This window comes from Amia ocellicauda, chromosome 9 (assembly GCF_036373705.1).
Source record: "Amia ocellicauda isolate fAmiCal2 chromosome 9, fAmiCal2.hap1, whole genome shotgun sequence".
In the NCBI taxonomy this organism is placed as follows: domain Eukaryota; kingdom Metazoa; phylum Chordata; class Actinopteri; order Amiiformes; family Amiidae; genus Amia; species Amia ocellicauda.
Window position 1 is genome coordinate 38715125 of NC_089858.1, and position 13789 is coordinate 38728913.

Below are 13789 nucleotides of genomic sequence, written 5' to 3' on the forward strand. Positions count from 1 at the left end.
TGTTTAACAATGGCTGCCCCAGCTGGAGTCCTGCCAGGTCAGATCTCCGACGTTTCCTTTTTCCAATTAATTGTAAATGAGCTGGAACAGAAAGATGTCCGTTTTCATTGCACAATGCACAATGAATAACGCCCTGCTGTTGATTAAGTCCCAGAAGACGTGAGAGTGCATTGTACAGTAGAGCAGTGAAATACATAATAAACTGCTAAATGCTAGTCTTTGTTAAGATTAGGTACTGCTGTCAGTCAGTGTGTGCATTGGCGTCGGTGGACCAGTAGGTGGCACTCTTTACACACTATGGACCAGAAGCTATAAACCACAGCTTCACCAGAAAAAATCATCAGGAACTAACAGCGCTTGTTATTTCAATAGAGGGCACAGGGGGGGCTCAGTTATCATTAGAGTAGCAGTACATGGCTCCCGGGAATTCTGGGAAGTCCACTATTGACATGACCAGGACCCTGAGGGCTATACTTAAATGTAATGAGGTGTGTAAAAGAGCAGTGATGTGACTTGATACATCTGTCACTCTGATGTAATATTTGGTTTTGATTGTGTTTTTTAAGGGTGCAAACCGTGGCCGGGCTCACCTGACCGGTACAGGATGGGGATGTGATCTGTGGACAGTTTGTGGTCGCTCCGGACTCCAATCAAAAGCGGGCCTCCCCTCCTGCAGAGAAAGCAGACACACAGCACAGCAGGCTCAGCAAAAACGCAGACCCCGCACATGACAAGACCACACCATTCATCCACTAGATCTCTAGATTGCTCTCTAGACTGCTTGGTTTCTGCCCATGTAGAAGAGAGCAGTAAAGTGTGCTTACCTGGTGCCCACGGCTTCTCCAGGGAAATGGACACTCTTTAAGACCAGCGCAAAGGCACCCTCCTGGAACACACAAAGCTGTGTTAGTTACCCACAGTATGAAGTGGCATGCAACCCACCTTGGATTCACACTTCCCTGACCTGCATAAATCCACACATTTTTGCAGTTTTGTTTCTTGTTAACTTGCAGCTAAACAGTCCTTAACAAACCCAGTAGCACATGCCATGAAATGAGAACATGGTTAAAAGGTACATTAGATACCAAACATATTATATAGTTGAATGTTGCCGAGTTAAGATTCTAGATTTAAGTTTCAATCATCGTAAAGTTTAAAGTTGTCAGATTTGCGAGAGACCAAACTCTGTACTCTTTGAATTGCAAATGGTGTTTGTGTCCTGGGGACAGTGTCTTATGGTATTCTAGACTAAACCAATTAAACAATTTCAAAGTTGTATTCCAGGGATGGTTTAACACTAGAACTGCCAATTTAAACAGGTTACCCTTTAAATTATTATTACTTTGTGTGTATAAAAAGCTATGCGGTTGTCTATTCTTCACTTTCCTAAATATGCATTTTAAATACCCTGACAATGTGTGAAAGGCAGGATTACAAAAATAAGGTTATAATAAAATTTACATCAAATTGCCAAAAGCAGTCACATTGACTACATAGAAAACAATACAATTTTGCTTACACAGCACGGTGTTCATTTATATTTATGCATCAACCAAGACATTTCCCCTGACATTTTGAACTAATTAGATCAATCTGCTATCCTACTGTGAATGAAAGTGTAGATACATTGATTAATGTATTTCATAGGTGATATTCTATGAAATGTGTTTTGCAGTGGATGTCACAGAAGTTATTTTTTTTATCATACATTGCAGCCATTAATGCTTTTATTCTTTATAATAGGCTACTGATCTCAGACATTTTTGTTATTTTTATTCTTTTCAAGAAATGTGCAGGCAATAATAATCAGGAAAAAATTACCTATTGCAAAAAGCAAAATAATATTTCTAGAAATATTCTATACAGAAGAAAAGTGCAAGCTGTATATACTGCGTGAGGGTTTGTGATCTGTACAAGTATAAAACTTTTATTTAGTCTCGTGTTACTTTGTGTTACTTGGTCATATAGTACAGAAATCCACCAGAGACGTTTTGAAAAGAAGAAAACATGAAAAGAACGGGGAAAAGAGTCAGCTGTGCTCAAATCAAAACTGGATGCAGGTATGTTAACTCTTGTTGTGTGGTTGTGACGGTAAACACAATTCTATTTTTATTATTTGATTATTGTGTGTATGAATGCATCTTTGTCCAAACGACTGTCTATTTAAATAATTTTGTATAATCAGGATATACCCAAACAACTGAATAGATGCAATTCTGCACGGTTATTTACAAAATATATATATGACATGCTACTGGCTGAATGTAACCTATGCATTTGCTATATAAACTGCTTTATTTAAGTTTTGTATTACTTATTTACAGCGTTCCAGTTGCATAGTAACATATATACACCGATCAGCCATAACATTATGACCACCTGCCTAATATTGTGTAGGTCCCCCTTTTGCCGCCAAAACAGCCCTGACCCGTCGAGGCATGGACTCCACTAGACCTCTGAAGGTGTGCTGTGGTATCTGGCACCAAGACGTTAGCAGCAGATCCTTTAAGTCCTGTAAGTTGCGAGGTGGGGCCTCCATGGATCGGACTTGTTTGTCCGGCACATCCCACAGATGCTCGATTGGATTGAGATCTGGGGAATTTGGAGGCCAAGTCAACACCTTGAACTCGTGATTCTTCAGACCAGGCCACCTTCTTCCATTGCTCTGTGGTCCAGTTCTGATACTCACATGCCCATTGAAGGCGCTTTCGGCAGTGGACAGGGGTCAGCATGGGCACCCTGACTGGTCTGCGGCTACGCAGCCCCATACGCAACAAACTGCGATGCACTGTGTGTTCTGACACCTTTCTATCAGAACCAGCATTCACTTTTTCAGCAATTTGAGCTGCAGTAGCTCGTCTGTTGGATCGCTCCCCACGTGCATCAATGAGCCTTGGCCGCCCATGACTCTGTTGCTTGTTCACCGCTTTTCCTTCCTTGGACCACTTTTGATAGGTACTGACCACTGCAGGCCGGGAACAACCCACAAGAGCTGCAGTTTTGGAGATGCTCTGACCCAGTCGTCTAGCCATCGCAATTTGGCCCTTGTCAAAGTCGCCCAGATCCTTACGCTTGCCCATTTTTCCTGCTTCTAACACATCAACTTTGAGGACAAAATGTTCAACAACTTGCTGCCTAATATATCCCACCCACTGACAGGTGCCATGATAACGAGATTATCAGTGTTATTCACTTCACCTGTCAGTGGTCATAATGTTATGGCTGATCAGTGTACATGTATAAGACAAAAATTAATTAGTTTATTAGTTTAATTTTTTCTTGCCATTATGCTTGTGTGATACTAATTTCTGTATATATGTACACTTTTATTTACATTATTTTGGTAGCACAGATGCTTTGTGTCACGTGACTGGATAAACCTGCAATTTAAAATCAGATTTTTTGGTTCTTTCAATATAATATTTAATTTTGTTTATATTCCACCAGTGTCTTACCATAAACATTGAGTCCAATATAATACTCACAAAGAAATTGGAGAAGCATTAAATTGAACATGCAATTAGACCAATTAAATATCTGAGAGCTGGAATGGACCAAAAAGAGTACGCACACCCGACCTCCACCTACACCCGCAGGAACTGAGTTTGATATGTCTGTACACATCTCTGATTGATCAAAATTTAGACCCAGACAGAGAATGAAGCAAACACACACCCCCATTATCCCAACCCCCTTCCCATGCAGTACTGTACCAGCTGCTGCGTGACTCTCTCCACCAGCGTGGCAAAGCTGATGTCGTCACTCTCACGGTTGTCATACATGTACTTGACCAGCTTGGCGATGGTCTCTGTGTCCGTCTCCGACTCGAACTCATAGCCTTTGCTTTCCTGGTGACAACAATGCTTACAGTGAGACAGACTGAATTTTATGAAGCTTAGAAGCGGAAATTTCAACCAATCTTCTGTCCTTAAAGCTATGTAGACTCCCTACGATTATCACACACTATTACACATTCTGTAATGAACCAACAGCTGATGTGAAGACAGTATACAGTATCAAACATACAAATAAATTACTTAAATCCCAGTTAAGAATGTATAGATCTGAAAAGTATTCCAATTCATTATACCAAGATGCCACACATACCGAACCACACACATTACTACCATGAAAGAGCAGTTCCTAAGGGGAGACAGCAATAAAAAGAAATAGAGTAAAAAGGTTAATGAAAGTCTGGCTCACCAGAAACTTCTTCAGGTCATTGTAGTTCGTAATTATACCATTGTGGATGACGATGAATTCTGTAGATGACAAACAACATTTCACCGTCTGCAAAACATTCCTGCTATTTTGGGCAAACAACACATGACAGTACACCCCCCAACCACTTTATTAGTGCTATCTGTGTTGCGGCTGGTGTAATAGGCCTGTCTGGAGATGTGGGAGATGTGTGAAGTGTCACTGCAAGGCTTGACATCCCATCAGATATGTGCAACATGGAAACTGTAGCCAATAGCAGCACGGCCAAATACAGAATGGTGTTGTCTTGTTTCAGCATTCAGCATATTTTACAGTGATTGCATTCACAGTCTGCTAAAATATTTATCTTAATGCTTTAGATTCATGCTGTATCCTGGATTTTGCCCAATTTAAAATGACACTATTCTACAATTTGACACTGTACTTTATGATTCTCCATTATATATAGACAGCTATTTTTCATAACTATTCATATGGTAAAATAAATGCTTAAATGGTATCAACACTACTTACTAGACTGTTAAATTGTATTGATACTTTTTAAAAGCAACTTAACAAGGTTTACTCTGCACAAGTCTTTTTTTTTCACTCAGCACAACTGACTAGTTAATAAGTTGGAAAAACATTGGTGTGGAGAAATGTTTTACAGGTATGATGGCGGGTAAGACAGGATACACACCGTTGTCCTTATCTGATCTCTGAGGGTGGCTGTTGACAGGGCTGGGCGCACCATGGGTGGCCCAGCGGGTGTGAGCAATGCCCAGGTGTACATCAAACTCCACCTCCAGGTCCACATCCTGCTGCTCTGAAGGCCACAGACACAGAGAGAGAGGCAGGGAGAGGGAGAGATGTAAAAAAAAAAAATTTAAGACTTCATCAGTGCATCCTTTCCACTAAAAATGAGTCAATGTTGTTTGATGTCTTAATTGCTTTTGCTGTAAAAGAGCTCTTAAATAATGCAGAATTAGCTGGAACAAGGACTTGAAGTGGTGCCAAGTTTATATAACCCTGAAAGGGAGATAAGATTCCCATTAGACTGATCTATTTCTGATATAAATGAGTTACAGGTCTCTGATATACTCCAAAATTTGGCGACTCTTTATTTGCTCTACTGTTTCAGAACTATAATTTGCACAGAAACCTGCAGATCATCCAGACCTGAGGTGTCTCAGACCTACCCAGAGACAGACACTTACTGTGGATCTCCTCGTCCAGAGCCTTCACCTTCCCTCGCTGTTTGATCAGGCGGATGCTTTTGGCATTGGCTTCCCAGTCTTTGCTGTTCCCTCCATCTATCCCCACTCCTAAGAGAGAGAGAGAGAGAGAGAGAGCGTGAGAGAGAGAAAGAGAGAGCATGCATTATTTCAAATTGAATTGTCCTGTGTGAAATTCTAGTCATGTCAAGGACATTTTCTGTAGGGGTTGTCAGTGTAACTTACAGTACTAATTAACACAGTCAGGCAATTACCCCCTTAACGTATATTCAAGTAGGTTTTAATGATAACAATGATTTCTTGATTTCTCTTAACCTTAGATCACCATGGGAAGAAACTTTCTTAGGCCCCCTTTTAATTCTGAGTGACAACTACTTCCCGTCACCAATACCATCACCAATACTTCGTACTGATTTTGATTTTTCAATATGAAAAACATATACCCAATGGTACACATGTAAAAAAAGATATATAATTTAGTTTTCTTAACTCAAAATACCACTCAAATTGAATGTCACCCTTCCCCATTTCTTTGTGTTGTTTTACCTTATTAGGAAAAGCAGGTAACACAACCATAAGTGTTTATGAATATCACCCTAAGACACCCTATGACCATCACTACACACACCAGTCCAGGTCACGGGGAGCCCCAGTCCTGACAGCCTTGCCAGTCATCCATAAATCAGCAATTTCTAAAACAAATTAGTTAGTTACTTATTGGTCAATCAATCGAGTCACTTTTTCAGTTTAGTGACACTGAAGGGCAGAAAGGTTTGCTGCAAATTATCTTGTCATAATTAACCAGAGCCCTGGCTACATTGACAATGAAATGTGTAAAAGTGTTGAAATGGTTGAAAGCTTGATCCATAAAACCTGCTGGATTAAGGCTCTCCACTCATACTAACACACACTTGCGGACTCTTAACTTCACATTGGGCCACACAAATACACAGCCACCACCGTCTCACCCGCTGAGTCATAGCCACGGTACTCCAGGCGCCGCAGTCCTTTCAGCAGGATCTCCAGGATCTCGCGGCGAGTCCGCGGCACATGGTAATTCAGGTAGGCAAAGATTCCTGACACGGGGAGAGAGAGAGAGAGTGAGTTACGGCACAGCACACAGAGAAACCTCAGGGCATGGCTGTTCAAACAAAGGTGTCAATGTCTTCTGAACAGTGTTGAACTTACAGTTCTTCACTTTTTCATTTAACCATTTATTTTCTTAAGCGATTCACTCCCTAATCCTGACAAGAGAGCGAAAACCTCTGGAGGACTGTAACCCCTGCAGGACATCAGTGGTGCAATACAGTTAAATTCATCAACTGCAATTACTTTAAGATATTCATTAATAATTCTACTCTTCTTCCTCATGGCTGAAGTAGAGCGAATGGTTGTGATGTCATCAGTGATGGTCTGACTGGTTTGGCCTCAGACATGATACGGGCTATTCCATGTGGCTGAACTTTAGTCAATGAAGTGATACTCAGTGGCCCCGAGATTTGGAAAATAAGTGACAGCATCACAGTGCGAATCAAAGCACCTCAAGAGCAGTTTCCAGTACCTGGGAATCACTAGGCCTTTATAATGCAGGATTTCTTTACCTATATCCTTAATGCATAGCTTAAGCCATTACTGATTCACCCAGGATTAGTGTGGTCAAAGGAATTATAAATCAGTAAGCAATTCAAATAAGAGTAGCACAACCGTGGGCCTCTTGCAAAACTGAATTCTGAACTATTCTGATTCTTTTCAGTGGCCTTCAGCCTGCACTCTGTCTGTCGTGAGAAGCTCAGAGGAACCTTTATATAGCCTACAATATACAGACTGCAAGGTACAGCCAGACCCTGCCAGAAACCAGTCTGAAGAAAGAGGCAAAGGCCATGATATTCAATATAACCATTGATAATGTATTATGATTACCATTATTGGCTCATTAGCTCTTCAAAAGACTGCTGGGAAATTCTCTTAAGACTGTAGGTTGTTTAATAAACAGTTCAGTGTACATGTGAATTGTACATTTTTTCAATGGTTAATTAATCCAAATATGTCAACTGTGATTAAAGTAGCATGTGTTTTTTTCTTCTTTTTTGGGTGGGGGATATGGGTTAAATGTATCATTCCTTATGCCAAAAAAAGGAGAGAACAGGAAACCCATTTGCATGTTTATTCAGATGGAACCAGAGTTACTCGAATGTCTCTGCCACAGTTTAACAGCTGCAGTGTAATTTATTGTGATTTTTACCATCTTACCAGTGACAGCAGCTTTACACTTTCCTTTATGTGTCAGATAAACAAGTCTGTTTATTTAAGACCTGGTTTCTGAACAGACAACTTAAAGCTCTTAGTGAAGCAGTGTAAAGTGCAGAAAAGTCTGTTCAAGGAGTCATTTATTAAAAAAAAAAAAAGAACTATTGGATTAGCTTAAATGAATGGAATGTTAAACTAGGGATTGAAGGCACCTATAAAGAACCAAGGGTGGGCAACACTGGCTCTTCTGCTTTCAGTTGAAGAGTAAGCACAAAGTTAAACTTACTTCCCAGTTTTGAAAATCTGAATTGCCATTAAATGCTATAAATACTGAAATGATGAATACATCATAAGAGTGTATCATCAGCCTGCAATCTGGAACTACACCTAGTTGACATTTGAGAATTGTGTTTAGTCAGGTTTGGTTTCATAGAATACTTATTATCCATGGAAAATGTAATTCTATACACAAAAAAACAAAACACATGTAGGCCTTAGTCATGAACATAGAAGAGAGGGCATCAATAGCTTTTAAGCACATCCACCTTTTCCTGTAAGGATGGCTGCTTCAGTGCTTATCAGGTGAGGAGGAGGCAGAGGGAAGGAGGAGCAGATAACAGGGTGAAGGCCTTCAAAGAGGCTGTCCAGGACTGATGTGGCCCCGCGCGGGCGCAACACAGCATAACCGAGAAGGACACGGCGCCAGGCTGGTGCCAGCCATAACAAAACACGTATTTTACATTGAAGGAAAAATTTTAGAAAAACTACATGCAAAAACATTCAAAACTACAAGGAAAGCAAGGCAGGCGTGAGGGCCAGAATAAACTAAATCTCCATTATGGGCTATTCAGACCCATGCAAAACTGCTATCTATGGAGAGAAAGAGAGCTTCATTTCACAGCTCTGCAAGGGGAACATGTTCCCAGAAGTCCCACAGAGAAACTAGTGACAGCCCGGCCTAGACTGGGTTACTAAAAGCAAATGTGCCCTGCAATATTCAGGCACAGAGTTCAGTCCATCAACCATTTCCTGTGATTCTGTTCATTAGGATATCGACAGTTTATTTGTACTATACTACAGACACTATAACCTGCACCCATGTCCTCCAAAGGCACTCTTTTGTTTCAAATCAACGACACATGGTCTGCATCAGTCAAAACAACTGTAATCACACCCTTTTGCGCTGCTACTGCCAAAACCACACACCCACACCTTCACAAATACGTTAATACTACAAATTCCCTTCCCTCCACGAATATAACCATTACATTTAACTCAAACTATAATTTGCAGATTTAAATTATTCCTTAAATCGGTACGAGTCTTATGAAAGGCCTAAACGGTGGCCCAGTGACATTGTCACATTTCCCAAAAGCGTTACCCCCCTCCCCCAACACACACACAGACAGCTTATTCATGAAAAATTTAAAATCTGTAATGTTCCAAGAAAGGTTATATTATTCTACCTGGATTAATATATATATATATAGGCCTAAAAATACCAACAACAGTCAATGTTTTGGCTTTCCTAGTAACATGGGACAGTAGACCTTGCTCCATAATCAATATTTCTCTGTGGTTCCTGTGTGTTAAATCACAAGTGTGTCATTTTCGGCAAGGGCTAATAAGAACAGTTAACAAGTTAGTTAATGCATAGAAATGTAATTTTCATTAACATACTCAGACAAAATGAATGCAACTATACAGTGCAACACAGAAGCCATATAATGTGATATATACCGTATTATTTTTAAATGTAAGTTAAAAGGAAACTGATTCTACAATAGAGCAAAAAAGGTATGAGAATTAGCCTAAACGTGAGCAATCAAATCAGAAAATTGTTTAATTTCAATTGATGTTATCATGTCTAATTTTAATATAGTAAGAGGAAAAGAACATTGTCTCTAATGTAAAAATGCTGGCCTTTACACAAGATGCTCAAATTAAAAGAAAAAAGAAATGGATGACAAAACTTCACATACAGTTAGTAATGATGGGGGTCTTGCTTAAAGACATTTTCCCACACTTCTTTTGTAGTTGTGGATTAATTCAGAAAAATAACTACCTTTGTATAGTAAATGTTGATGGTGTGTGTGTTTCGGTACAATTCATTGCATCTTAATTCTTCTAAAACATTTGCACACTGCCAATAAGAAACTGTAAATTGCAGAGGGACTCCAGTGCATTGTGGGCCAGTTGTGCAAGTGTTAACTTGGCCTGTGAGCTTGGGGCCTGTCTGGGGCTTTAAAGACAGGCAGGACAGGAAAGGACAGCAGGTCTGCTTTTGTCTGAGAAAATAACAACCCTAAGCCATCAACTGTCATTTCAGCTTTTGTGTTCTTCAGAAACACTATACTCAGGAAAAAAAGAAAAAAAACATGTCAGATGACTACAGGGAATCAGCTAGGATTTTGCTTTCCTGTCACAATGAATTCTCACTTTAAATCACTTGATCACTTGACTTAAACCCTGGTCCTGGAGGGCCGCCAACCCTGCTGGGTTCTGTTCCAACTGAGCTCTCAATTACTTAAGTAAACACTTAATTTAACTAATAATTTCCTTAATCCAAGCCTTTGAATTATTTTGAACAGTAGGGGTTTTCATTTAAGTAACAAACAGTATTTTATTAAGGAACCAAGTTTTTATCAGTTTTACAGTTTAAAAAGTCTATGTATGCAAATCATTAGTTAAATTAAGGGTTCAATTAAGTAATTAAGAGCCCTGTTGCAACAAAAAACAGCAGGGTAGGAAGTCCTCCAAGAACCTATACTACTCTACTCTACTCTGATTTAAAGACAAAAAACATAAAAATAAACAAACCCAAAAGAGAGACTAATAAAAAATGAAACTGAAAACAGATCTAAACTTATAGGTCTTGGCCTGGCCCTATATTTAGCCAGTGTTTCATGCTGGTCAATAAGGCAGTCAGATCCCCCACCACCACTCCCCCAGCCCTGTAAACTAACCCAATTGTTTTGATATGGGTTAATTGATAAATAGAAGCTAACTACATAATCCTAATCCTCAAAGATATGCTGATCACACCAGGGCCTGCCACACTCACACGTGGAGCACAATTTCCTGAACTGACACGGGTCAACAAGGCAGATGATCTCCAGTGGTCTTGAACAGATTGAGCTGTGCAGATGTGTTTACAGAGAGACTTTTGCCCTGATCCACTTCCCATGCCTGAGTGTCTCATTTGTACTGGCTGAGGTCTGCAGGAAGATGATGGACAAGTCCAACTATTGTCACCCTATGATGCACCCAGTTGCTTGGACATGACTTTTGTTCCAACTCTTTTATGAAACTGCAGCTGAATACGAGCCCATCTATGTGACACGTTGGGTAGTTTCTGCACCCAGAATGGAATGTGCCTTCAAGGACGGAGGGAAACCACTAAAAACTAAAAATACACTATGTTAGTTCCTCAGTAGTATCAAACATGGTGTTTCAAGCTTAACAAGTTAATAATTTCTCAAAGACTGTGAAAACTTATTTTGAATACAACAGGTCTAACAAGACACACATTTTTTCATTAAGCCAGTAGCTGCTTAAACTCCAAAAAAACAAAACATTGCCATTAAAAGGCAATCGGAGCTTTGACAGAGAAACAAAAACAGGTGTGACTCAATGACAGCAATGGCAGCTGCACAGGTGGGGTCGTGACATGGTACCAAACGTGGGAATGAGGCAAAGCTATGAGTAAACATGGCTTTTGAAAGAAACCTGAAAAGACAAAGACTGCTAAATATATGTTTGTTAAACTGTGGTAATAATGACTCACACTTCTAACTAACTTGAAAAAGATAAGTAAATAGAAAGGAGTACCCCTGCCACCCCAAAAAGAGCTTTAGATATGTAGGCTACAAGACAGCTTTGTCCTGTTATGCTGACATTCTGAAAGATGAGTCATCTGTGCTATCAAACTTCATTAGGTCAGACATGGTGCCAGGACCCTGCTTATTTGAACTGAATGATGACACTTACATTATCTAGGCTTTAGTGGAATGTTTTGTACATGGAGTCAAATGTAAAAAAATATACACTTGACTATTTGGATTGATTCTGATTTACAAGGGAAACTACTGACTGAACAACATTGTGGAACTCATTCAAGACCACTAAGTTTAGATTTTCCTCTGCATTAGTTATTAGCTTGAGCTAATAGCATTATTTGAATTTAGCTTTGGCTTGTTTTGCTCGAATCTTTGTACATCAGAGAAACTGAGCAAGAACAGGTTGTGAGAGCACGAGTTTGCTGCTCTGATAAAGTTTCAGATGAAAAGCCATACTGAGAATCCGTCGCTAATGGCGAGAGTCTTGCAGAACGATGGCGTCAGGGACATTTAACATCTGTAGCGAGACAGGTGACAAAGTGCGACTCTGTTTGACAGTAGATCAGGTGACACTGAATGATCTTTAGTCCTCTCTGATGAAATAGGGTGGAGAGGTAAAACTCATATCAATATTTTTAATGAAGGGAGCTGTAAGCCACCTCACAAAGCCCCCATTGAGAACAGCTGGGCAGTGACTCCAGGAAGGCCAAGCAGAGGGAGTCTGGCTGATGGAGAGGTTAAAATAAACAAGGCTGTGTTTGTAGAAGAGGGGGTGGGGAAAGAGTGAGAGAGAGGAAAGTCCTATAGCTAAACACAGCACTCCTTTTTCTCAGGATAGCAATGCCCAGAAAACATCCCTTGAAATACACACAGCCTCCATTATTGACCAATATATAGTGCATGGCATACTCGTGTCTTCCTGCTGTTTAATTTGGTTCTCATAACCTGCAGAATAGTTTCAGGGTGAAAGGATCATCCAAATAGAAGCTATAACCAAACAGGTCACTGAAGAGAAAGTTAAATGTTAACTAAAGGTCCTCTAACATTGCATCTGGTATGAAACCTCAACAAATATATAAATTACGTATAGGCCTATTCCTTTATGAAAGTGTGAAGTCAATGTGCACATGTGTGGGAAAACAAACATTATATGCCTTTCTACCCTGGCCAAGTAGAGCTGGACCATCTGATTTATTCTAGGTTCCCTAAAACTCAGTAGGAAACTACTCCCTGTAGATCAACAAACTGTCAACACAAAAACATTGTCATTGATTCTGGAAACCCAACCAAGAAACCATCATACTAATCCTTCTGACTTCCTTGTGGACCTAAAACAATAAATTACAATGTCCAAGGTCCAGTTTTAGCTCTTAAACGTCCAATGAAGTCATTTAGAGCTCAGCTAGAACAAAACAAAAGTCCCTGACTGCAAGACCAGGGCTCAGAAGAACTGAATTTGATGATAAATTTATATCCATAGGTGTCTAACGTCACACTTTATAACAACCAATGTGTTAACCAGTGTGATATTAAGCAACAGTAGTAAGGGGACTTCAGTTTATGCAGCTTAACACCAATAAATCAGTTATAGCTCATGCAATGCAGGAACAGAAGTTAGAAACCGTAGAATGATAGAGACAAACAGGACTGTAAGGAATTTACAAACAGTTTTGGCCAGTACCTTCTGGCGTTAGCTGAAGTATTGCCATTTAATGGGTTCACAGGGTTTCCAGCAAGCCCAGACTGCCAGTACTCCACCTGGTTTCATCAATGGCACTCAATAGTTTGCTTGTCTCAGCCCTGCTTCCAGTCATTTGAAAAAATCAGAGGAAGTATGTTATTACCCTGAGTAATAAATACCAGGTGCACGATTAATGCTAAAACTTTCCCTTTGGTCATTGCTCTTAAGATGACAAACAACAACAAAAATACATTGTCTATCTGTGGTAATCAAAGAGAAGAAAAATATGTCAAGAAATGACCTGGAGGTTTTTCCATTTACTAGCAAATAACATTTTTTTTTTTTTTTTTTTTTGGTTTTCCTTGTAATGCACTGTGATTCACGATTTCTCTTTCCATAATCTTCTACAGTTATCTTGCGCTGGAGGTGTTCCCTCTCAAGGTTACTAATGTGTCTCAAAGCAAAGAGACAAAAATGTACACGGCTCCCAGTCCGAGAAGGCATTCCTAGTAAAGACTAATTTGTGTCACAAGCTAGGTCAATCACAATTGGGAGAATTACACAGATTCAAGAGAAACACTTACAAT

At 39.9% G+C, this 13789-nt stretch overlaps 1 protein-coding gene across 1 annotated transcript in view; it reads right to left on the reverse strand.

Annotated features, from left to right (window-relative positions):
• gfpt1 (glutamine--fructose-6-phosphate transaminase 1) overlaps positions 1-13789 on the reverse strand; it is a 41787-nt gene that overhangs the window by 26710 nt on the left and 1288 nt on the right. The window contains exons 2-8 of the mRNA XM_066714434.1: positions 6404-6511; positions 5418-5525; positions 4901-5026; positions 4204-4262; positions 3714-3848; positions 825-886; positions 591-670 (exon numbers count right to left, since the gene is read on the reverse strand). Of these exons, the coding sequence (XP_066570531.1) occupies positions 591-670; positions 825-886; positions 3714-3848; positions 4204-4262; positions 4901-5026; positions 5418-5525; positions 6404-6511 (678 nt within the window). The remainder of the gene's footprint in view (positions 1-590; positions 671-824; positions 887-3713; positions 3849-4203; positions 4263-4900; positions 5027-5417; positions 5526-6403; positions 6512-13789) is intronic.